Source organism: Chelonoidis abingdonii, chromosome 6 (genome assembly GCF_003597395.2).
Source record: "Chelonoidis abingdonii isolate Lonesome George chromosome 6, CheloAbing_2.0, whole genome shotgun sequence".
NCBI classification, from domain to species: domain Eukaryota; kingdom Metazoa; phylum Chordata; order Testudines; family Testudinidae; genus Chelonoidis; species Chelonoidis abingdonii.
In genome coordinates, this window is record NC_133774.1 from 81,643,356 (window position 1) to 81,669,498 (window position 26,143).

The 26,143-nt window shown below is 41.2% G+C and overlaps 1 protein-coding gene across 2 annotated transcripts; it reads right to left on the reverse strand.

Annotated features, from left to right (window-relative positions):
- Positions 1-26,143, reverse strand: ALDH7A1 (aldehyde dehydrogenase 7 family member A1). Of its 2 annotated transcripts, none has more exons than XM_032798552.2 (18): positions 25,997-26,143; positions 25,090-25,143; positions 23,429-23,494; positions 20,627-20,707; positions 17,730-17,853; positions 16,508-16,640; positions 15,808-15,852; positions 14,640-14,717; positions 13,252-13,349; positions 12,167-12,208; positions 9,826-9,920; positions 8,086-8,170; positions 7,717-7,823; positions 6,327-6,443; positions 5,693-5,790; positions 5,443-5,516; positions 1,636-1,711; positions 1-497 (listed from the first exon to the last, which is right to left on the reverse strand). In XM_032798552.2, exons 1-18 carry the CDS (start codon positions 26,048-26,050, stop codon positions 443-445), a joined length of 1,482 nt encoding a protein of 493 aa, XP_032654443.1. In that variant the 5' UTR covers positions 26,051-26,143; the 3' UTR covers positions 1-442. The 2 variants fall into 2 exon arrangements, with proteins under 2 accessions (XP_032654443.1, XP_032654442.1); XM_032798551.2 differs by having other exon boundaries at positions 25,770-26,035.

A 26,143-nucleotide genomic window follows, 5' to 3' on the forward strand; every position in this document is an offset into this window, starting at 1 on the left:
GTCTCTGAAATGTGCTTTTATTTATACCATTTAAGAGGTGATCAGCAGCTCCTGTATTACAGTCCCTGATATGGGACAAGTTATTGGTAAAACACTGAACATGCATTTCTGAAGCGTGGGTCTAACAACCACAACAACAGCAAGGTCAGTGTTTGGACAAGGGCACAGAAATTCTGCTGATGCTGCCGCACATAGAAAAGGCATTGTAAAATTCTGCAGGCCACTTTAATGCAATGCAAAACGCCTCCCCCAAAATTTACTTTTCAGAACTGAAATAAGAATTTGATGCAAAATATAACAATTGGCTTCCTGACATAGAAGTACTGTAGCTGCTGTGTTTATTTTGGTGCAGTATAGTTTCAGAGAATTATCTCAGTCAAAGGTTAGAAATTGCATGGCTCTGAAATGTCAGGAGTTTTCAGGATACCTCCTCACACGGTTGTTATTGAAACTTGATTCCTTGAGCCAAAGGCAAATCCTTGGTGTAGTTGATTGTACTGAAAGAGAAACAAGAAGAATTTAGGAAATAGACTTGATCATTGAAATCAATTACAAGAACTGTTTCATGTATACAAGCCTTCCTTAACGCCTTCGCCAGTTTGTTCTAAATTAAAAAGCATGGCGAAAAGTCGTTTTTACCAATCTCTATAGTGTAAAAATTGGGCAGCACAGGAGGATTGCATCCCCTTCCTAACTACCTCCTCTTCACCAGACTGAAGAGAAGATATAATCCTCCATTTATCTCCAATCAAGAGTTTTGAAACAGACTGATGTCTTTCAAATTACTTCTACTTCCTAGTCTATACTACGTGCAGGGTAACCACATAGCAACTGTGAAAAACGGGACGGGGGTGAGGGGTAGTAGGCGCCTATATAAGAAAGTCCCTAAAAATGGGACTGTCCCTTTAAAAATGGGACATCTGGTCACCCTAACTATGTGGCCCTCTGCATACAGAAGCAAGGACGTTAGTTATTGCCATACATATGGTTCAGCACAGGTGTCTGCTGCTGTGTATCAATAGTCACCCAGTAAAAATGGACATTCATAGAAATTAAGTATTTACCTAAATACTTGCCACTGTCAGTAGTGGCCTTACTCTCTGTAGAGGCAACCTCACAGATTTCCTTACAAATCAGAGCAATTATATTTTACTCAATCAAGTTCAAGATCAGGAAGATTGAAACGAATATATTTAAAAATATAATTATTTTTATAGATGTCAGGACTTTCCCCTCTTTTCCAAAAAGGATGGGTATCTAGATTTTTGGCCTTGTATTGGATGTTTTTAATACTCTACTTCCTTCTTGGATGAATATATCTCCTTGTACTTAAAAAAAGGGCAGATTATACCTGTAATTGGTTATCTCTTGCTCTGTAATAATGAACTATTTGTTACAAAAATCTGTTGGTCTCTGTAACTCTTTGGGCAGTCTAGCCAACAGACCACTGACCAATCTCTGAGACTGCTACTAGCTAGGAAGTTCCAGTAGTGTCCACACAACTGCTAAGGGACTATTCCTGCTGCCATGGGAAGTTAGCTTGTAAATCTTCCATTGCAAACAATCAACTTTAGCAAGTTTACCTGTGCATTTTTACATTGATTTGTATATAAATTATATAAGCCTAGCTCTTACCAAGTGGACCTTCTCATGTACAGTTTCCACGAATCACTGCCAGATTCTCTTCCACCACCAGTGTGCTTTTCACCACCTTATCAAAAAAAAATAATAATAATAATTTACACTGCTGAGGGTACAAGCTCCTTTGTGGTTATTTTATGCTTCCACACTTCAACCAAAGTTATATTTGTACTGGGGGGAAGATTAGAGGGCTTTTTTTTTTTTTAATAAGTTCAATTAAAACTCGCAGAGTAGAAAAGCTCTTCTCCCTCCCTCACTTCACAAGAAAAACAGAGACCCATCTCCACATACTCAGGCTGAAAATGCTGGCCTTCACCCACTTTGTCTCACTGCCTTCCTGTTGACGACAACTGCATTATGCGAATGGTTGGTTTTCACTGGAGAAAATAACTATGTAGTGTGAGAGCAATGCTATGGCAGTTTTGTTTTGTTTTGTTACAGGATGGGGAGGTTTAGGAGAGAGAAGTGCCAAAGGTGAATATATGTTTTACAGATCCCCTTAGGAAGAAGTTCAGTAGCTGGCACGATTTGGAATCAAGTTTTAATAACAAAATGCATAGCGGTTCTCTAAAACCATTTTCCTTATGCATGCAGCAATTGGAATCTTGGTTTTATAGTTTGTGCTTTCGGCCCAGGGAGAGGTTGTTACCCTAAGCTATGAGATCTTTTCTAACATACCCACCATCAAGGTATTTTGGGTTACCTTTCCTTCACAGCAATAAGTGTTCCATATGCTATCCTTTTATTAAATAAATATTTTTCTAAATGGAACAGAAAATTTGCCACTGGCCAAATTCTAGTTTCTGCTACACTAGCATAAATGCAGAGTAATAACATTGATTTCTGTAGATTTATAGTGAGGAAATTGGGCAGATTTTGGCCTTAAAAATCAAGTGGTCAGGAGACCTGAAATAAGCTATTCTTAAAGTGGCAATGCTGTGACTAGTCTTTACCAGAATCTATGCAAGAAGAAAATAGTATTCATAAGGGAGAAAACAAAAACCATGTTTTAAAAAAAAATAAATAAATAAAATTTAAAAAATGGAACCTCAGGTTTATACCATAGGCCCCATTGCTGTAGGCCTTGATCATCTAAAAGCATTATAAGAACAGCCACATTGGTTCAGACCTGTCAAAGCCCTAAAGCCTACGCTCAAACATGGCGTCTGTATGGCCAATTGTCGGTCAAAAGGTCACACTGGTACCGTCTGCAACACCGTAGTGCGGTGTGCAACATTATAGTGCCGTGTGCATTCTCCTGCTCTTTCTGCCTGGTCACCTAGGGGTCAGGCTAGTGCCTTGTGCAAAAATACCAGCGTGCTGTGTGCCTGTTCTTGAACCTTCTGTCAGTCAAAAGGCCAAGTTGGCGCTGTGTGCAGAAGCATAGGGCTGTGTGCCAGGTGCACCTCCCATTGACATAGAGGGCACTAGCTCGGAACCTGGTTGGTGAAGGAGCTAGGGACAAATCAGATGCTGACACGAGTAAGAGAGCTTTCGAATAAAACCAGGTCTCACGCCAGGATCCGCAGGAGTATCCGCATGTTAGCTGAAAGACTTGGATCCTCCTTCCAGCTAGAAGGGTCTCCTGTGTATCCTGCCGGCTTGTGTTGTGTTGTGTCCCGCCAATTCGCCATGCCCTTGGTGTCTGTACTGCTGGTCAGCTGCGCCTGGAGTGTGGTATTTGTATTCTAATTGCTGTAAATACTCTGTCTGCTTAGCTTCTTCCCTTTTCCCCTCTTTTACTTGATACTAAGTTACGTATATAGTATATGAAAGTTAAATTGTTGTATTGATTGCTATTTTGGTTAATTGTTGTACTTTACAATATTTGGTTAATGTATATAGTTTATTCAGTTTGGTGTATCTGCTCTAATTTCTGGTGAGCAGTTAATCACAGATCACTTGGTTTCCTGTTGTTGGTTGTATATAGATTAGAACAAGAATATTTACACATCTTGAAACAATGGTATTGCTAGTAGGTAAAAGTGCTCCTCTCCAGCCCAAGTTGTAACTTATCCCATCAATAAACGGCCACGTGGTTTTGAACTTTCAACCTGTCATGTTTTGATTTTTCCTCACTTGATCAAAAACTTACTCGAACCTGCATTGGTCTCAAACATGACCAATGGTCTATCTAGACCAGAATCTTGTCTTCTGACAGTGGCTGGTGCCAGATGCTTCAGATGGAATGAACAGAACAGGGCAATTATCTAATGATCCATGCTTTATAGTCCAGTTCCAGCTTCTGGCAGTTGGAGGTTTAGGGACACAGAGCATGAAGTTGTGTCCCTGATCATTTAGGGTAATAGCCACTAATGGACCTATCCTCCATGAACTTATCTAGTTCTTTTTTGAACTCAGTTATACTTTTGGCCTTCACAACATCCCCTGGCAATGAGTTCCACAGGTTGACTGTGTGTTGGATGAAGCAGCACTTCCTTATGTTTGTTCTAAACCTGCTGCCTTTTAATTTCATTGGGTGACCTCTGGTTCTTGTGTTATGAGAAGGAGCAAATAACAACACTTCTTTATTCACTTTCTCTACACTATTTATGATTTTATAGATCTCTATCACATTCCTCCCCCCCCAAACCTCTCTCTTCTAAGTTGAGCAGTCCCAGTCTTTTTAATCTCTCCTCATATGGAAGCTGTTCCATGACTCTGATCATTTCTGTTGCTCTTCATTGTATCTTTTCCAATTCTAATATCTTTTTTGAGATGGAGCGACCAGAACAGCACACAGTATTCAAGGTGTCAGCATACCACGGATTGGCATTATGATATTTTCTCTTTCATTATCAATCCCTTTCCTAATAGTTCCTAACATTGTTAACTTTTTTAAGAGCTGCTGTACATTGAGTGGCTGTTTTCAGAGACCTATCCACAATGACATTAAGATCTTCCTTGTGTGGTAACAGCAAATTTAAATCTCATCATTTTGTACGTACAGTTGAGATTGTATATTTTCCAGTGTGCTTTACTTTGCATTTGTGAGCAGTGAATTTTATCTGCCATTTTGTTGCCCAGTCACCGAGTTTTGACAGATCCCTTTGTAACTATTAGTAAAGTCCAAAGCTGACTGCCATTTTGAGTAATTTTGTATTGACTGTGAACTTTGCAACCTCATTGTTCACCCCTCTTTCAAATCATTTATGATTACGTTGAACAGCACTGGTCCTTGGAGGATCCTCTTCCCTGTGAGAATTGACCATTTATTTCTACTATTTTTCCTATATTTTAACCACTTACTGATCCATGAGCGGACCTTCCCTCTTATCCCATGACAGCTTACTTTGCTTAAGAGCCTTTGGTGAGGGACCTTATCAAAGGTGTTCTGAAAGTCCAAGTACACTATACCAACTGGATCACCCTTGTCCACACGCTTGTTGACTCCCTCAGAGAATTCTTATAGATTGGTGAGGCATGATTTCTCTTTACAAAAGCCATATTGACTCTTCCCCAACAAATCGTGTTCATCTAGGTGTCTGATAATTCTTTTATTTACTATAGTTTCAACCAATTATCCCTGATACTGAACTCAGGCTTACTGGCCTGTAATTGCCAGAATTGCCTCTGGAGCCTTTTTCAAAAAATCAGTGTAGTATATTAGCTGTCCTCCAGTCATCTGGTACGGAGGCTGATTTACGTGATAGTTTACAGACCAGAGTCAGTAGTTCTGCAATTTCATATTTCAGCTCCTTCAGAACCCGTGGGTAAATACCATCTGGGCCTGGTGACGTATTGCTGTTAAATTTATCAATTTGTTCCAAAACATCAAGGTAGGAAATGTAATTAACATACCAAAAGCACCTCCAATTTCAGCCCCACTGGTTGGAATGTTGACATTTACAACACCACAGTCTGATCCCTTGGGCCTAAGAACAAAGACAAGGCAGACAAACAATGTGAACTTCTGTAGTTACATGGTAAGGAAAAGAGCCAAGTGTCGTCTCTATAAGAGGCTTTAATGTTGAAGAAGTAATGTTTGACTAAGTATTTGCAAATTAGACAATCCTGTGTTTTAGAAAGAAGAAAAATATAAGAGTTATACCCAAGCCAGCGGAAAATCCTGCCCAAATCCCTGGTGAAGATGCTGCTAGAGAGACCTTGTTTTACTTCATTATTCCAAGCAAAGCCCTCTTCTTCTGTCTGGAAGGAATTACATAAGTAGTTATGCCAGGACTACTGAAGATAAGCAGTGACCACCACAAAAAAGGTACCATGAAAAACAGAATGCTAACTTAAACTAGTGCCATGTTGCATCATGTTAATCACATGGCAAATAGCTGTACACCTAGTCACATATTAGCATGCCTGCACACACTGGTTGTACAGAAAGGCAATGACAAAGAGCTCCCCCCACCCACCCACCCCCAATCTATGCAAAAATCATCTACAGTCCTGTAGAGACTATCATCTTTAAGTCTGGGCGCTTTTTAAAAAAGATATATAAACATAAACAAGTCCTGAGCTATGCAGTTATGCCAGATACCCCTACAGTTAAGAACCATAATAACTGGCCAATAATACACCTAATTAGGACAGTTTCATGAACATGACACACACTTGGGAATACTTCTTTCATTCCCCCTTGCATGCTTCAATTTAACATACAGGGCATATGCACGTTTGAATAACACTGGATCAAAGCTCATTTCACTCCTCCTTCTGGTTTTTTTTTTTACCTTGAATTTCAGCACATAAAGAATGGGGGCAAATGTCTCAGTGTGCACAATGGATGCATTATGGGGAAGGCCAGTCACAATTGTTGGTTCAACATAGTTACCAGGGCGATTTAGAACCTTCAAAACACACAAAAAAAGTGATAGCCAAGTTATTACTTCAGGAAAAAAAAAAAAAAAAATAGATCAGTGTTTGGCTTAGGAACTAGGTACAAGTAGTGCATTCCATTCAGTAGTCTGGATGCAGTAACTATATCTTGCAATGAGAAACAGAAACCTTCCATGAGTAGCTAAACTGAACACACTGTACCAAGTTCTACTTTGTAGCACATCCAGAATAGAAGAGCAAAATGCAGCATTACATATACAATTATACACACAAAATCAAATTGCAAAGTGACCCTACAGACAGTAAACTTCCCTCTTCCCATCTGTGTTGTGAATGGCAAGCACGGAAGGTCACTTGAGTGGCTATGTTCTGAATGCACTGAAGATGGAGACAAAGACTCAAAGACTTTAAGGCCAAAAAGGATGATCACGATCATCTAGTCAGATCTCCTGCACAGGACCTCACACACCCACTTCTGTAATGGGACCCTAACCTCTGGCTGATTTACTGAAGTCCTCAAATCACAATTTAAAGACTTCAAGTTACGGAGAATCCACCATCTACCCTAGTTAAAATCTGCAGTGTGGGGCATGCCCCACACTGCAGAGGAAGGCAAATTCCCTCCACCTCCAGGGTTTCTGCCAATCTGAACTAGGAAAAAATCCCTTCTCTACCCCAAATATGGTGATCAGTTAGACCCTGAAGATTTGGGCAAGACCCACCAGCCAGAAACCTGGGAAAGATATGAGTGTCAGGGAGGAGATTGCAATAATCCAAATTGAAGTCCTGGATAAGAGCTTATTATCCTGCTCCACGGTGATGCCTACATGACTCAGGCTGTCCTTCAGAGCCCTAACTCCAGTGTTTCATTGAGAATGGGAGGCCAAGGTTTGGAGGAGAGGGGAGCTGCTTTTCTGTGTGTGAAAATGTGAACTGCAATTAAACAACACAGCAATAAGGAAAGCGGGATTCTCCTTCCACAGATTGGGGAAAGTGCAAGAGACTTGTCCAGGGCCAGACCACTGAGTTAGTGGCCACAGCTGACACTGAACTCAGAATTTCATTTTCTCAGACTAACCTCAATTATCTAAAACATGTTGCCTCAGACTTCAGGTGCAGCCATCCCCACCCACCATGTGTCAGACTTGATAGACTTACATATTTGAAGCTCCTGACAGCTTCATACAACCAGTCAGAATATGATCTGGGCTCTCCATGACCCACCAACCTGTGATCATTTTTCTGATGCTCTATTCTAACAGCCCAGATAGTAAAAACAGTCACCTTCCCGCCATACACCACAGAGCCACCTTGCTGTTTGGCTTGTTCCACTGCATCAAGGAACATCATCACTGCTTGTTTAGTGTGGAGAGGCCCATACAGAGTGGTGGCTGAAAAGTAAAAACATATTACATATGGCATAGAAATCAAAGAGATTATTTTAGGACAACTGTATACATTTCTAACATACCTATCACCATCATAGCTGGGAAAACAGCCATTTAATATGTCCAAGATAAACAAAACAATTGGGATTAATTAGATTCCTCCTCCCTATTTCACAGCTCCTATTCTAACTGAAGCTAACTCAATCATTTTGTAATAGTCTTTTCCCTCCATAAGCAGGAGCAAATAAAATAAAACCCTACTTACAGTCCAATGGGTCGCCGATGCGAATCTGTGCATAGGCCTTAGCAAGTTTCTCCACCACCTCATCATGGATGCTTTCATGCAAGAACTGAAGAGAGTCACAAGAGTTTTTTGAAACAGTTAGTAATATATCACAGCTGTTGAAATTTGCAAAACTTCGTGTGTTGAGCTTTGGGCATCCCTGAAGAACAGGAGCTGTATAATCAACCTCAAGCTTTCAAAATAAGCCTAAATAAGGCCTCAAAAGTCATGAGACTGGCTTAAAAACTATTCTCTCTCTTTTTTCTTTTTTTTTTTTTTTAAAGAGAGTCTTAATTTGCCTTCTGGGTCTTCAGGGGACGCCCAGATCACATTTTCAAAGCTTTTCTCAACAAGGTCTAAAAAGTTGTTTCCAAATGAAAAGTTGAGAATATATTATATATATATATATATATATATATATATATATATATATATATACACACACACACACACACACACAACATACACACACACACACCAATACTATAAACCTGGGGATTTTGGGAAAAAACCCTCCAATATCATAAGACTCATGATAACATTGAGAGAGTTAGCAACAAAATGGTTGTTGAATCATACCTCAGTAATACTAAGAGAAGATAAACAGATTTAAAATCTAGTTAGCAACTCTGAATATTTTCTCTCACCCCATCCTACCCTGCTCACTGGACTGAAAATTGCAGCCCCTCTCACTACAAAAGTACTGAAAATTTACAGTACAACCTTGCTAATCTTCACATTTCAGTCAGTTTAAAAAAAAAAAAAAAAAAGTGCTGCTCCCCATCTCAAGTGAACCTTGATATCAAGTTACTGTTGTGAAGTCTCATGCTAAGATTCAAGAGCTTACACAAAAATCCAGTACATAAGCTATCAATTTAAAACTAAATACAAGTCAAAATAAATGGTGAAAAAATACATTGATATATTATTCTTGCTTTGTTTGCTTATGATTAATTTACAACATTCGTTTACAATGGATTATAAATGTCTTTCTAAAGCTTCTACTGAGTTTGAGAAGAAGTTCCTCATACCAAAATGTCACTTTTTATAGTAGCTAAGCAACTGACATCTGTAATGCTCATGCAAAACAGACTAGTTTTTATTTTTAATTTGGCTTTGAAGTCTGAAGTCTAGTAATTAGACAAAATATTTGAGCGCTGAACACATTAATTTTTAGTTGAAGTTCTATTGAACAAAACCATAATTTGAGCAGGAACTATTCATCTAAAAAGGGACATCAGTTAAATTAGACTCTAATATTTAATTTTGTTAAAACAATCTTTTACAACAAAATAGTAACGGAGATAGTCAAAATAATTTTGACTACGATGGAAATTACTTGTTTAAAAACTAAAGAAAAATCCCTATATGCTATAATCCAAACACTGTACTACTTGCTGCACTACTTGCTAGCAGAAACTACAATATATTTCAAATAAATGAAGATGTCTGCCTTGGCAATGAAAGCAAAGTGAAATTCAGTGAGTATAAAGGATGAGAAATGTTAGAGTTTATATTTTACAGTTTTAGCGTGATTGGGTATTTTTAAAAAACAAACGTAAGGAAATAGTTCTGGAACTTAAATCATGATCTGCAGGTTAATAGTCATTTTTCCTGTCCCACTGGCTTTAGATGCATTAGAAGTATGTTTTAAGAATACTCCTGTTCTCCTTCATACTGGATGATTTAACTATCCCAACTGTACAATACATATTTACTCACCAGCCTTCTGGCAGTTGTGCATCTCTGGCCCGCTGTCCCCACAGCAGCAAATAGAGCAGAAGGGATGACTAGGTTAAGATCTGCATCTTCAAACACTTAAAGAGGAATTGAACATCAAGGTGTAAGTTATCGGCTTCTGGTTCCAAGCCCTTCTAAATTCAGTGGACACAAATTAGTCAACATAGTAAACTATATTAGGCCTTTCAGGTAGCACTAGGAAAGAAGTGAATGAATAGTGTAGGTTAAGGGCACTTTAAGACTAGTTTCCTGTATGTATCTGGAATTAAGCACAAAGGTTTGGTTCTCCAGGCCACTTTGAACAAAGTTCCTCAAGCAACACAACTTGATTGTGAATCAAGAAACTGCAACCAGTTTTCTGCATTCCTCCCCTCTCTATTCTGCTTGAGTGGAACCCAGATGGCGTGGCAAAACATGACCAAAGGGCAGTCAGATAGCATGGAGGATCAATGCCAAAGGGCACAAGTGACTAATTCAGCAGACCCAGGGCAGCAAAAGAAAATTAAAAAAAAAGTCATGAAACAGAAAAAGAAGTTTAAAAATTAAGATAGCTGAAACTGGTGTCATACTGGGGTTTGACTGTTCAAAAAGATTTCAGACAGATTAGCCAGCAGGAACTAGGTTTACAAGATTATTAAATAAAAGGCAAAAATGATCAGGCATTTTTTACCCTGTCACCTAAACAAGACCATGACAACAAAAGGCAGTATGTTTAGAACAACAGGAAGATAATCTATGCTACTTCCTGCCACACAACATAGAAATAAACCTTAACACAAGTTTCAGAGAGATCTGATATCCATTAGCAAGGTTGGAAATTCAACAACCTAAGAAGGCTAAAAGTGTGCAAGAGAGAGGGAAAAGTGTACCAGGACATCAAATGTTAACTAGCGTGCATTTCTCCTGCCCCCATTAAGGTTATATCTACATAGCAGCAAGGAGGTACAACTGCCAGCTCAGGTAGTCTTACATGAGCGAGCGTGAGCTAGTATGTTAATATCAGTGTGGCTGCAGTGGCACAAGCTGCAGCTCGGGTTAGCTGCTCAGGTACAATCTTGCCTGACCTGCTGGGTACAAACTCGAGTACCTACCCTGAGCTGCAGCCCATGCTGCCATGGCCACACTGATCATGTAGCACATTAGCTCAAGCAGAGGTAGCCCGTGTATAGCTACCCGAGCTGCCCCCAGCTGCTCCCTAAGACCTTGATCCAACTCCCTAGAAGTCAATGGAAATGACTCACATCAACTTCAATGGGCACTAGATCAGGCTTTTAGATACTTAAATCTGAACTATACTACTGGACAACAAAGAGGGAAGTAAGTGTTTTTCTTAAGAATGTTTTCCCAGAATTATATGCCTATTGGCTGGTACTTAAGTATAAATATATTCTAGAACACTAAAACACACAGCTACCCCCCAACTAAAGCCATCCTTAAACAAGGTCATCAAGTGATATAGTTTATATCCCATCATTTGAATATACCAGAAAAATAAATAAAACCACACCCCCAAGGCCCAATAAATAGACAAATGTTTCTTGACTTTCACTTGTATTTTCCTAAATTAGTTTGTCTCTCACAATACTGCAACCCCAGAACAGCAGTGCTCTAGTACACAACAACCAGGATGGAAAAATGACCATTCTAGACTTATCACCCAAGCATAGTGCAATCCAAAAATAAACCAAAGTTGGGAAAAGCAACAACTGGGAAAAATAAATGCAGATATTACAGTCTTCAGTTAATAGAAAACAGCAGTAGTAGCTTTACAATTTTTGCTTGAGAAACCCTATAAAATAGAAGTCTTATGATCCAGTGTTTATGTTCAGCACGACCATGTGAAACACCTAGGTGCAATTTATAATGCCCAGTCCTCAATGCCAAGAGCAGTGGCTGCCGGTTCAGCTTTTTAAGGGTGTTTGTTCCACAGCGATCCCTCTGGCCAGTTAAGGAGAGGCACTGACATTCAAAAGGGATTTCCATCTAGTCCTTTACTGGAAGATGGTGACTAGGATGTAGAGCCTTGAGAGCTGGAAGGTAGAGGACTGCTCATGAGAAGCGAGGTGTGTGTGGAGGGGGAGGGATCATTATTCACATATTATCTCATCCTGATTCAGCAGGGTATTTCATGTGTTTCAAGTCAGGCAGTTGCCTAAAGAACTTATTAAATCTGGGCCTTCAGCTGTGATAACATTCACTATATGCTAGGTATTTTCCATACACAGAAGATGACAATCCCTGATAAAAAGATTAGTCTACTATGAACACAATATTAACATTAGAAGTAACTTGTCTGAAAAGAGATTATTATATTGTGTATTACCAACAATGGCGTTGTTTCCACCAAGCTCTAACAGACTCCGTCCTGTTAAAATAAGTAAATAATAATATGAGTTAAGAAGCTAGCTGTGAGTAACAACCATAGACTGTCCCTGTACAGTGACTAATACCTTACTCCACAAATGCTCCCACTGAAACCAATGGTGCTACTCAAGGATTAAGGGTAACAAAGTCCAGCCTACAGTGAGAGTTTTTGCTTTAAATTAAAACAAACAAAAACAAAACACACTGAAGTAGTGCAGCGTGTGAAAGACATGGACAATGAGAGAGATGATAATGAAATCAAAGGAGGGGATCAGCAAGAAAAATTAGCACTTGTGCTTATTTTCCTGGCAAGTGTCCTAAATCTCTAAATGTGGAGGAAGGTATGGCCTTCCATTCTTTGATGAGCCCTTCATAGTGAAAGCTGCTGTGAATTCTATAGTTCAAATCAGGGAGTGACTGAAGAGAGTGAAAAATGCAACCCAAAATCCTCAAAGGGATCGAGGGGTAGTGGCCCAAGGCTTTTGGTTTATATGGAGAATTGTCCATTGAAAAATATCTAGATGTTGACAACCGGGCATGGATCCAGGATTTGGCAACACTTCTGCAGCAGAGGCAATTTGTGATGTCCTGATAACACACCCTCCCCCTTTCTTTTAAAAAAAAAAAAAAAAAAAAAAAAAAAAAAAAAAAAGGGCAGGGGGAGATGGGGCAGCTACACTTGGGTCAGGAGAGGCAGTTACCCAAGCATCATCATTTTGTTGACCCCTCCCAGAAATCACTGCTGACCACAGTGGCATTACCACACACTAGACAAAAATCAGGTAGATTCAGAGAGGCCATTAAAAAACAATTTGCAGGCCCACTGAGTACAGCAGAGACCAGATTTCAGGAGACTCTAAAAAAAGTCCTGGATTAGGCTAGAATTAGCAGAAATGTTGCTTCGCTGCTGCACTTGTAACACAAAAGTTTTTGTTTTTTTTTTAAAAGGCATCTGAGACAAGTTCTATTGTCAGAGTTCCCTCAGCCCACTTCCTAAACAAACGAAAAACTTAAAGGGGAAAAAGCAAAAATCCACATACTTACCAAATCTCTCTTGAACCATAAGTGCCACCTGCTTGCCCACCTTAGTGCTGCCAGTGAAAGACAGCAGGCCCACTCTCTCATCTCTTGCCATTGCTGTGCTACATAAGAGAACACGACTATCCTCAAAAATGTGTACAATTGGAGCAAGTTGACATGAGAAATGTGTTTCTTAAGTATAACTAGGGCTATGATTTTGTCAGAGGTCTCTAAAAGTCATGGATTCTGTGACTTGAGCCCGCAGCGCCTGGGAACTGAAGGGTCTCCCCACCACCCATGGTAGCTAGGAACTGCGGGGCCCAGAGCTCCCAGCCATCACGGGCAGTGGGGGGACCCTGCAGATCCCAGGCCCTGCGGACTCAAGTCACGGAGGTCATGGGTGGTGGAGGGGCCCCCAGAGCTTCCAGAAGAGCCCCCAAGGATAGTGTGGGGACCCCGCAGCTCCCCATTCTGTCATGCACAAGATAGGTCACAGGCTTCTCTGAGTTTTTCTTTATTGCCCATGACCTGTTTGTGATTTTTACTAAAAACATGCATGACAAAATCTTAGCTTTAATAATAACAAAAGGTTACATTTACGCCTTTGAAAGCCAGGAATACAAAACAGATTTAAAAAGAATCAAGTCAGTGCTTAACTGGAATGCAACTCAAAGAAGCTTAAGTGCCAGAATAAGTGCCATGTTTCCGTGTCAGAATCTAGTACAGTGCCATCTGCACTAACTCTGAAGTCTAACCCTGCCTACAGGAACAAAAGTTTCAAGCACTTGTTTGTTGTTTATACAGCACCATTGGCATGGCAACTAACCTAATGCTACCAGACCCATGCTATCAACTACAACTTGGGGTGTACTGCTGCCAAGGCTTTAGGCACTTTGTGGTCACATGCACCTCTATGGAAGTGAACATCCCCAACTGGCATGTCCATAAAGATAGTTGGGATATAGCAGGGACTATACCCAGGCTGTATTCTTTATGGCTGTTCAGAGAGTTTGTTGGATGTGGCTACAAAGTAGGGAGAGAGGTTAAGAATAAGAATTAAAAATGGGGACAAATCCCTCAAACTGGAAGCTAGATTCACATTTTGTTACGTTTGTAGTAACATGGTTGTTCCAGCAATGGTCCATCGAATTATTAGTTACGTATTTACAGTAGAGCCAGCAATGTGCTGGATGCCTTCCAGATAATCAGGATAGGATGTTTCCTGTGCTAAAGAGTCTATGGATAGACAGGCATGTCCAAGTTAGAAGCAAATAAAACAAGGTAGATTCAATTGGTTTCTAAGTGGTAGTACAAGGCTCAGAGAGAGCAAAGCTATTTTCAAACGAGACTATTCCCCATAAGCCACCCTTCCGCCATTCCCTTCTCCATAAAATGAAAGAAGTTTTGCCTACCCGATATCTGCTCCACCACATATCAGGGAGCAGACTGCACCAGGTACTTTGTTATCCTCCAAAACTTTGGCTACTATCCTAGAAAAAAAAAGAGAAATTTCTTGAGAGGCTGGGATTTGAGAGATCTCAGTCAGATGCATGTGAGAAAAAAAAAATCAAAAAAAAATCAGCAGTTACTATTTTCACTTTGTCACAAAAACAATAAAAACAGAAATAAAAGATTAAGAGTCTATCATCTATACCAGGTGCACTGTTTATATAAGAATATATTCTCCTTTCTGAAAAGATCTTTGTCCAGTGTAATAGTAAGGCTTATAACAAAATCCTCATATTTAAAATATCGTGCATCTTCCAGGATATAACTGGCAAAGAGAAGAGAGCTGCACATATAAAATCCCAGTTATAGCATAATTCATAGTATTTGCTTTGGAAATTCAATGGAATTATTCTCGGAATTAGCATCTAGCATGGGGGGGAGGGGCAGGGGCATACTCTCAGGAATGAATAGTAGTATAAGTATTGTAGTACTTTCATTACTTAAAACAGGTTAAAGTACATACAAGCCATCTCCTCAATGTATTGATAGTGCCATCACAGGTGTCACCAAGTGGCACTATTACAGTTGTCCGAGGTTTTTTTTTTTTTTGCATGTGAGCAAGTTTTGATTCTTGGGAAGACATGCTGGCTTTTTAGTTTTGGATTTGGCCAGGTTCTGTTTTGAGGCAACTTCAGGAGAGCGAGAACTGTACAAGCAGCAGGAGAGTTTGCCTCAAGAACTAACACTAATCAGAGCCTGAAGTTGCTTCCTGAAATCTAGGCGTTGGTGTTGGGCTGAGGTTCCTGGAACACGGAAGCATCGACTGCAGTTTCACACTCTCACTCAGAATTGAGATGTGCAAAAACAAAACATGTTACACTTAGAACATCACGCAGACTCTCCATCATTGATTTCTTCTCCACTGAGAAGCTGAACTGCAAGACCCCAGACATCTGCTAGTGCCCAGCAGAGGACTCAGAAAAGGGACAACCAGGGGAACAAATTTATTCAATATATGTTGTTATTGTCTGTATGGCAGGGGAAGGAGACAGAGCTACTCTCATCCCAGCCACAAGATCTCAGAGACAAAAGTGCAAAAGCAATTATATGTGCATATATTCCAAAACTTACTTTGTAACAGCTACGCTAATGAGGGACGTTGTAGGAGCACCTTTCCTTTAAGAAAAAAAAAATGCAATATCGTTTTCATTCCCAAAAATACAAAATACCGTATGCAACTATTGTAATATGCAAGGAATCAGAGAGTTAGAGGTAAGGCACAGTAAGCGTAGCCAGACATTTTCAGATTTGAGTGTCTAATGCTAGATACTTAGGTGGAAGTGGCTCAATATTTAGAGGTGTTACAGATCCAGAACTTCTAGTGAAGTGAAGCTGAACTACAGGAACCCAGAACCTTTGGAAATAAAACAACTTATTCGAATGCCTAGCTCTATGTACCCAATTCTTAAATGTCAACCATATTCTCTATTATTCGTATGACCGTGGAGCCTAGAGGGCTCAATACCTAACTGGGCTATCTGTTACAGTCATTGTGCTAGATGCAGTATAGACATGAATTCCAAGACATCCCCTGCTTCAAAGAGCTTACAGTAATATAAGGTAGAATAGAGCTTTTAAGCAGGACTTGAAGCCAACCTAGAGATATCAGAAGTGAAAAGTTTGTAAGTGTGGGATGAATAGCAAATACCTGACATTTCAAATACAGTATTCCTTAAATGCCTGAGAGTGGCCTTACAAACATAACTCTGCTGTGATGAGCAAAGACTACCACTATCAGCATTTTATAGTTTAAAGTATTTGAGCATCTTACCAGAGGCAAGCATTACCACAGATCATTGCAATTGCATTATTCCAACCATACACTGCTACGGGGAAGTTAAACGCAGTGATAATTCCTACCAATCCCACAGGATTCCACTGTTCTATAAGGGCATGGCCAGGTCCTGAAAACAAAGACACAAATTAGAGCAATCTGATTGTGTGTGCGTGCATGACAGTTTTGCTCAATAAATGAGAAAAGAAAAGGCACGGACTGCAACAGATCTTCAGGATCTGAGACACAGACAAAGTTTGTTGATTTCTGAGACCCATCTATTTTGTTTATCAGAAGTAGGTGGATAGTTTATCTTATTTGCAGTAATGTGGACAGAACTCAATTTATTACCTTTGTATTGGCAATTGTAGGACATTTTTTAACACAACATAAGTTACTTGCTGGTAAATGCATCAGAATTCATTCAATAGTTGCATAGTTATCAGAACAAAAACATAGCATACTCTCTCTTATGCAGCAGAGCTTATTTTTCTAATAACTGTTAGAACAGACACAAAAAAAAGTCAATGCAGATAGTCTGCTAGGGAACAAAAGAGAGGTCAGTTTCAGCAAAATTGTATTAGAGCTGTCTTGGTGCACGGCAGTATTTTAATACATAGAAAGGGTGTTTACATTCCACCTAGAAGATCTGCTGAAAAACTTATTTCAATAATCCACAAGCCAGATATTTCCATCAAAAAGCATCATCTCATTTTTCAGCAAAACTTAAATAGCTTTAGTGAAGTCTATTTGTAAGAATTAATTACTCATACAATATATGCTGTGTTACAGCTGTACTCTACAGCATGCTGGTAAACTAGTTGTAAGGAATAATCATGTCAGTTGGATAATGAGGGAAACAAAAGTACAAGCACGTTTCTTGCTGATTCATCAATCTGCAAAATTGTCAACAGGTTTCCCATGTCTTAGTGCAAACTAGCTAGATTTTGCTGTACTCATTCTATTCTTTGATTTAGCAACTCTATTCATGGAGAGGAACTAAATTCTTTGTTACTGTATGTATGTACTTTCTAACTGAGACAAGAATGGATGCACTCTGTAGCACCAAAACAGGTCATCACATAGATCAAACAAGTCACAACAGCAGATACAGTATACTGGTAACTTGCATAAATATATAATCCACAGGGCAGTAATATAGAACAAGCTCCATTATATCCGGAACTTTATAAATACAAATTTTAGTACACGTGCTTACTTTCTGAAGGCAAGACAGGTCCACCGATCATTCGGGACAAGCCAACAGCATAGTCACAGACGTCAATATATTCCTGAACTTCGCCAGCACTCTCAACAAAGATCTTTCCCATCTCTAGTGAGACCTGACCACATTAAGAACACACAGGATCATTTTTTAGACTCACATACTTTAAGGCCAGAAGGGACCATCATGATCATTTAGTCTGACTAACTACACATTGCAGGCCATAGAACTTCACTCCTGTAACAGACCCATAACCTCTGGCTGAAGTCTTCAAGTCATGATTTAAAGACTTCAGGTTATGGAGAATCCACTCCATTTACACTAGTTTTAATCTGCAAGTGACCCATGCCTCATGCTGCAGAGGAAGGCAAAAAAAAAACCAACCCAGGGTCTCTCCAATCTGACTCGGAGGAAAATTTCTTCCCGACCCTGAACGTGGCGCAAGATTCTCCAGCCAGACACCTGGGAAAGAATTCTCTGTAGTAACTCAGAGCCTTTCCATCTAGTGTCCCATCACCAGCTGCTGGAGATACTGGGTGGTAGCAGTCACAGATCAGCTACTTGCCATAGATTTATCAAGCTCAATCTTGAAGTCAGTTAGGTTTTTTGCCCCCACTGCTTCCTTTGGAAGGCTGTTCCAGAAATTCACTCCTCTGATGTTCAAAATGTTCGTCTGATCTCAAGCTTAACCTTGTTGATGGCCAGTTTATATATTTTTGCTATAAGCTGGGGATTTACCAGCTGGAAGCAACAGAGAAGACACAGATGTGTTGATTGATGGCAGGATGACTATGAGCTGCCAACGTGATGTGCACATAAAAAGACTATTCACTGCTATTCACCTTTCAATTCTCATATTAACCCCCATCTTCTCCAAAGTAACGAATAATTTCCCATGTGGAACTGTATCAAATGGGACAGGGCAGGGTGCAGAACAGGGCACCTGCTACTGCTCAGAGACACAACAGGCCAGGAGTCTGAGTTCTGGGTTCAAAGAGCAACTTGTTTTTACGGCCACTATGAGTCTGCACCACGCTGCTGTCAAGATCAGCCACACAAGGGGAAGGAGGTGCCCTCCTCTGTGACTAAGGGACAGATGCTGGAGGGGCACTCAAGCTTTTTTTTTTTTAATCCACCAACATTCATCTGTATCTGTAAAGGTGCTGGAGTGTTTTCCGGGTGAAGTTCTGCCTCCCAAAAGGTTGATGGAGGGTTCTCCCTTGGTGGGGAGGGAGAGATAGCTCAGTGGTTTGAGCATTAGCCTGCTAAACCCAGGGATGTAAGTTCAATCCCTGAGGGGGCCACTTAGGGATCTAGTGCAAAAATCAGTATTTGGTCCTGCTAGCAAAGGCAGGGGGCTGGACTCAATGACCTTTCAAGGTCCCTTCCAGTTCTAGGAGACAGGTATATCTCCAATTATTAAATTCTAAAAGTTCACCCAAGGCAAGGAGTGGGAGTTTGAAACTACTAGGGAGGGGCATCCCTACCACATTAGGAGTCATAGATCCAAAGATACCATTATGATCCTCATCTTTATAACAGCAACCATAGATTTCAAGCAGGGTTCTAATAATTTTTTTTCCCTTATCAGATTGAGAACCATGTAATAACTTCATGCTTTAGCAATTTAGAGCTGCATCACATGCTGTCTCTAGCACATTTTTCAGACCTCTGTCTGTCCACGCTAGGCAGAAAAACAGTACTCTGTATAAACACAGAGGTACCTAGCACACTAATTTCCTAATGGAAACTGCCTAATGGTCCAACAGCAGCAATCCTCCAACTTTTTATATCCTGCACCAGCACTTACTGAGATCCTTTCACAGACCATCTCACCTCCTAAATCCCTCGCTCTCCACATCTTAGTTCTCACAATTTTTCAGATCACCAGAAAGAACCCATGTTGAAAAGCTCTGTATGAGAGGAAGTCTTCTTTCAGGATCGTTCTAGTATCAATGCCCTGTCTCACAGAAAGGTGGGAAAGCAGCATGGTGACAGTTGAGCACGGTAAAGGTCTTTGTTTAGAAAGAGGACAGTTTCAGAATCACTTACATTTTTTGCTGTTTTGACAGGTGTGTTGAGGACAATGCTTTTAGGGGAAGGGGAAAAACTGGAGAGGACAGCGTGACCAGGAGCCTAGTCTAGTTTTAAGACCATTTGTGAATTAGAGGTATGATTTTTTCCAAGTGCTAGCTCCCGACGCCATTTAAGTCACTGAGAATTTGATGACTGGCTCCAATGGGAGCCAGCAGAGTTAGACTAATTCTGAATACCTTTGAAAAGCTCATCCTAGGTTTATTAATTCATAAATATTTGTGGTCCACTTCCTGTAAACAAAATCTCTTAAAAAACTGGAGCAGTGCTTCCCACACAAGACACAAGTTACAACAAATACAGCTTTGTGAACTGGTACAAGGAGGAAGGAAGGAAGGAAGGAAGGAAGGAAGAAGGGGCAGTGGAGGAAAAAGAAAAGTATTGATCGAATTCTGATAGGATGTCCCAATTTTATAGGGACATTCCTGATTTTGGGAGCTTTTTCTTATATATGCACCTATTACCCCCTACTCCCTGTCCCGATTTTTTACACTTGCTGTCTGGTCACCCTAAATTCTGAGCCTGAGAATTGTGATGTCATCACTTTAAAACTCTAAGGTGAAGTGAAGTGGCATTATTTTTAAAAAAAGGGCACCAAAAATGCAGACTTCCTCTTTTAAAATAAAAAAGTTAACTAAATCTTATTTGTTACCACAGATCATTAGTGGAAACCAAAAAGTATTTAGAAGTTATTAAGACTAACAATTTCTCACTTAATTACACAGAGTTACATTAAAACCAGAGTCAAACATAATTTTGACTTTTTCAAATGTGTACACTTTTCTCTGGACCCTTACCAAGCTTCCCAGATCTTTGATTTTCTTTCTCAAGGCATCGCCAATCTGCCTCACTATTTCTCCACGTTTAGGTGCAGGAACCTAGACAAAAAAAAAAAAAAAAAACAAATATATATATATATATATATATATTTTTTTTTAAAAAAAAAGAAACTGATTCAGAGACTAAACTTCACCTTCTGCTACAGGCACATGCAGCCAGGCCACTATTTTACATTAAGGGAAGACCAGCCAGTTACTGTACCTTTGTCCTCTCTCCTCCCACCAATGACAGTGGGATACTCATGTTTAATGTTAGGCTGAATTCTTGCTGAATCAGGGCCTCAGATAGAACTGCTCACGGGAATAAGGGTTTGCGGGTTTTTGTGCTAAGACACCATCATTAACTGAATGCAGACTTCAAATTACTGTTCCCCTTATCCTAGTCCAGTATACATGTGGACCATTTTCAAACAAAATGAGCTTTAGGGACCTGTCAGAAAGTAAATTCCTCACATACCATGCTCACTATGCATTTTTACTGCCTCCTTTGTAGTCCAGCCAGCCCTGATTTCATATAGTGAATTGTGAATATCTTGCTAGAACCCAGTGTAAAATGTACTTACATGGCAGAGCAGTTGGCAACCCAATCCCCTATTTTAAGAGATGTCTTAAGCTAAACTGTCCAAAAAAAAGCCATCTAATCCTTTTGGTTGCAAAAACAACCTTCAAGAAGTGAGCTTTATGTAATCACTCCAGTAATATCTACCAGAGTCTGCAGACAGGCTGAAACTATAGTACTGTTGATATTAATGGAAACAATTCATACTCAGCTGCTTATCGATTCTGAAGCCTACTATGAATATTTTAAATGTTAACCTTGTTAACTATATTTCACTGCTGATAATTTCAGCAGAAAGAAAGCTGATGAGCCAAATTCTCAACTAGCATAAATATGCTGATGTACACTAGCCAAGAATTTGGCCTGATATATTTATCCATCACTGTTGGATGTATTATTATTGAGATAAGAGCACCTATTTTCACTAAAAGGTTTCTGGGGGTGAGAAAAATAATAAATTGCAATATCCATTTTTCCCAAAATTAAAAAGTTACCCAAGGGGAAAGAAGATTAGTGCCTTCCCCATTACCACAGTGATCAACTGCCCTGCTAGATATAAAACCTCCTCCATGGGCAGCTTCAGGGTGGCGGGAGTGGACAAACCAACCAAACAAGAAACAGATCTCTGAGAGACACACACACACCTTTTTCTTACTTAGGCCTGGTCTAGACTAGGGGGCAAAAGGGGGTCGATGTAAGATACGCAACTTCAGCTATGGGAATAGCATAGCTGAAGTCGATGTATCTTATTTCGACTTACCTCCCGTCCTCACAGCGCGGGATCGACGGCCGCAGCTCCCCCATTGACTCCGCTTCCACCGTTCACCCTGGTGGAGTTCCGGAGTCGACGGGAGCGCGTTTGGGGATTGATCTATCGAGTCTACACGAGACGTGATAGATCAATCGCTACCCACCGATCCAGCGGGTAGTCTGGATGTACCCTTAGTTTTAAATACTTCTAGCTTCCTTCCACTCTCTACAACAGCTTCTATAGTACAAAAATGTATTACAATACAAGTGTCTGTGGCACACTGAAGGTTTGGAGACACATTTAAATGGTTTGCATTTTATATCAAATGAACACATTGGACCTGGAGGGCAGTGAGGGCTTGGAAAAGGTGCTGTATGATTATGAGGTCCTTGCCGTGCAATTTAGGTTTAAGATATCGTATAGGACAGAGGTGGGCAAACTACAGCCTGCGGCCCACATCTGGCCCATGGGACCGTCCCGCCTGGCCCCTAAGCTCCTGGCCCAGGAGGCTACCCCTGGCCCCTCCCAGCTATTCCCCCTCCTCCATAGCCTCAGCTCATTCCGCCACTGGCGCAATGCTCTGGGCGGCAGGGCTGCGAGCTCCTGGGGCAGCGCAACTGCAGAGCCCGGCCTGACCCAGTGCTCTGCATTGCTTAGTGGCAACAGCGTGGCTGGCTCCAGCCGGGTGGTGCGGCTGTAGCGCCGCCAGCCACTGGTGCTCCAGGCAGCACGGTAAGGGGGCAGGGAGTGGGGTTGGATAAAAGGCAGGGCGGTTTGGGGGGGGGTGGTCAGGGGGCAGATAGGGATCAGGTCGGCCAGAGGACAGGGGGGGTTGAAAGGGGCCTTAGGACCCCTGGCGGCAGTCAGGAATGAGAGGGGGGGCTTGGATGGGCCAATAGAGGGCAGTCAGGGACAGGGGTTCCTGGTGAAGTCAGGGGACAGGGAGAAGGGGTGGTTGGATGGGGCAGGGGTCCTGGGGGGGCGGGGGGGGGGGAGCCGTCTCAGGAATGAGAGGGGGGTTGGATGGGCCGGCAGGGGGCAGTCAGGAACAAGGGTTCTCGGTGAAGTCAGGGGACAGGGAGAAGGGCTGGTTGGATGAGGAAGGGGTCCTGAGGGAGGGGAGGCATCAGGAATGAAAGGAGGGGTTGGATGGGGCAGTGAAGGGCCATCAGGGGACAGGGAGCGGGCAGGGATGGATGGGGCAGGAGTCCGGGGGGGGGACGACATATAGGGGGTAGAGGACAGGCCATGACCCCCTCCCCTAACCGGCCTTCCATACAATTTCCTAAGCCCGATGCAGCCCTCAGGCCAAAAAATTTGCCCATCCTTGGTACAGGACATGTGGTCTTGATTAAGTCTCTAACAGAAAAGGGTAATTTAGTGGTTTCAGGTGTCCTTATCTGCTGTAAAGACACTTTCAAAAATATGAATAATCCATTTGTCAACTTACATCTGCCCATATTTTCCATGCCTCTTTAGCTTTCTTTATTGTTTCTTCATAGTCCTCCAAGCTGGCCTAAATGAACAAGGATTTAAGGGTGGGGTAGGGGGGAAACACAACACACAAAAGTCACTTTGCTACTGGTTGCTTGAAGCTGAAATGCAGAAGAGGCAGAGAGCATGACTCAAGCAGAATGGATTTTCTGTGGACGGTGCCGAATTGGGAGGAATCATTCTTTAGGAAAGTTATATTCTAAGCTATTGTGTTCATAGTGTGACATGCTGATTTCTAAGTGTGCTGACAAGACAGTTGCTAGAAATGAAAATAAATTGGAAAATTATAATCATGAACAAAGATGTCTGGGGAACATATCTACTATCCTAGCCGAAGTTTATAGTTTAAATAAAGTTTTCCTTCAGCTGCATTCCCCTTGGGAAAAAATCATGGGAATACACATAGCCCATTTAGTGACATTTTGCTTTATTATCGTAAATCCCATTATTTATTATTACTATTTTTATTTTGTATTAAAAGTATTGCAGAATATCTACCTTCCTAGCTTCATTCCTTTGTACCCAGCCCATCATCACCGGATCTATGAAGCCTGAAACCTTTGGAGGGTGGGGAATAAAGAGAAACGGCTAACAAGCCCTCTGTCCCCCATGCTACATGTCTTCCACCTGGATCTACTGGTTTCTGCTCACCTCACCTATGGGACCAGAAGGGCAGCATTTAAGCTTAATGGTATGTCAACACTGAAAGAAAAAAAAGACCGGGGAGGGTCGTCTTAACTAGGGTTAGCTAACCCATGTTAGCTAACCCAGGTTAAAACAGTAGCGGAAACAAAGCAACTCTGCTTTTTAACTTGGGTTAACAAGAGTTAAAGCCTAAGGGAAACCTGGGTTGAACTCGAGCTGTGAACCTGAGTTAGCTGAGCTGCTGTCTTCACTGATATTTTAACCAGAGCTAACCTATGTTAAGACTACCCTGTTTTTCTTTCCCCCACGATATAGACATACATTTTTGAATGTTGCTTTTGTAATATAGGGCGTAAAAATTTAGTTAAGCACCACAGCACGGAAGTTGTCTAAACGATATTATGCACAGGTTGACCAGTGAACTTGTGAAGACTCTTGTTCTATGTCATTGTTGCTATGCAGTGAAACCATGAAGAGAAATGTCAGGTTCAGATACTTGGATGAGAAAGCTATGAACAGAAGCAACAGGCATTAGAGCTAGTCACAAAATGGGTGATGTAAGGGAAGCTCCTAACTCTGTAAAAAAGATTATGGGAAGGGAGAGTAGCAGAATCTCCTTCTTTCCTGCAGCACCTCCAAGACTAGAGAGAGACTAAATAGAAAAATTGTTACCTTCCCTCCAAAAGACAGACAGGAGGTTGGGGAGGGGGGGAGGAAGGGAGAGACCATTGCAGCCACCCAAGAGCTTCACATTTACCAGCCACCTGATTGCCAGACTAATACAGGTAGAGGACCCAGAGACAGCAACTTGATCAGAATTTCATCTCCCTCTCCTTCCTAGCAGCTGGGGTGGAGGGCTGGCCTTCTCACCAAGGTGTTGGACTTTATTTTCCAAATTAGCCTTTAGCGACCATCTGCCTTTTTTGAGCCCTTGCTCTAAGTAGGCACCAGAAAGATAAAAGACAAACTTACCTGTCGCACACTTGCTATTGGTTCAGCATTAGCTGGGCAATATGTTGTCACAATCTAAAGAGAGAATATTTTACAGTCAGGTTAGGAATATGCACAACTAGGGGGAAATGTTGGTGTGTATTGGATGGAGAGGGTATCATACCTACGGTATTAAGGCACAGTGATTTTTTTAATGCAAAAAGGAATATAAGTAATAATGCAAACACATACAAAAATATATATATATACACTAAACACAAAGCGTGTTAGAAAAAAAAACACACCAACCAAGGAGATGTTCCAGGTGGGAGAGAGACCAGACTAGATGTAACAAGATAACATCGCCTTACAAAGGAGGCAATCCAAACAATGCATACGGAAAGCTAGAGCCTAAGGAGATTGCCACATACAAACTTGTCGTTATTCAACCCTAGTGATTATTAACTTCAGAGGGCCTATAACGGGGGATGGAGCAGACAAACATTTCTACTTTGCTCTCCCACTGAGAAATTTTTTGCATAGAAATAATAACTTTATAGCTATCCGACTGCAACATAGTTAACAAGTTTCTTCCTTTTTTCGGCAGCACATTGATTTCAGGTGCCTCCAGCTTTTGGCGGCAACTCGGCTGTCCTAATCCAGAAAGTCAGCCACTCTTAATCAGTGCCACTGGTTCAGGGTTCCTTGAGCTACAAACCTACCTCTCCTCTTCCTCCCCAGATCCCATTATACACGCCTTCATTTTCTTCTTTCAGTCCCAGGTCTTTCAACCACGCATACTGGGGCTGATTGATCAGCAAAGTAGACATGAATGCAGCAGGCCTCTTACAAGATGCTAAAATTCTCTTCCCCAGTAAAATGTGTCTGGAGAGAGCAAAGCTTAAGTGCTGCATAGCGAACGCAAGCTGTAACAAGCAGCGAAACCTACTGGAAGCAGTCGGCAATACGTAGCACTGACCCGCCCCCAAACTCTGGGAGACATGATTGGTGAATTCAGGGGTCTGCCCACATTCTTGGTCCGGGGAGGTTATTCAGCAGGATTGTCAAGACGAGCTGTTCCTCCAACCATCGATAC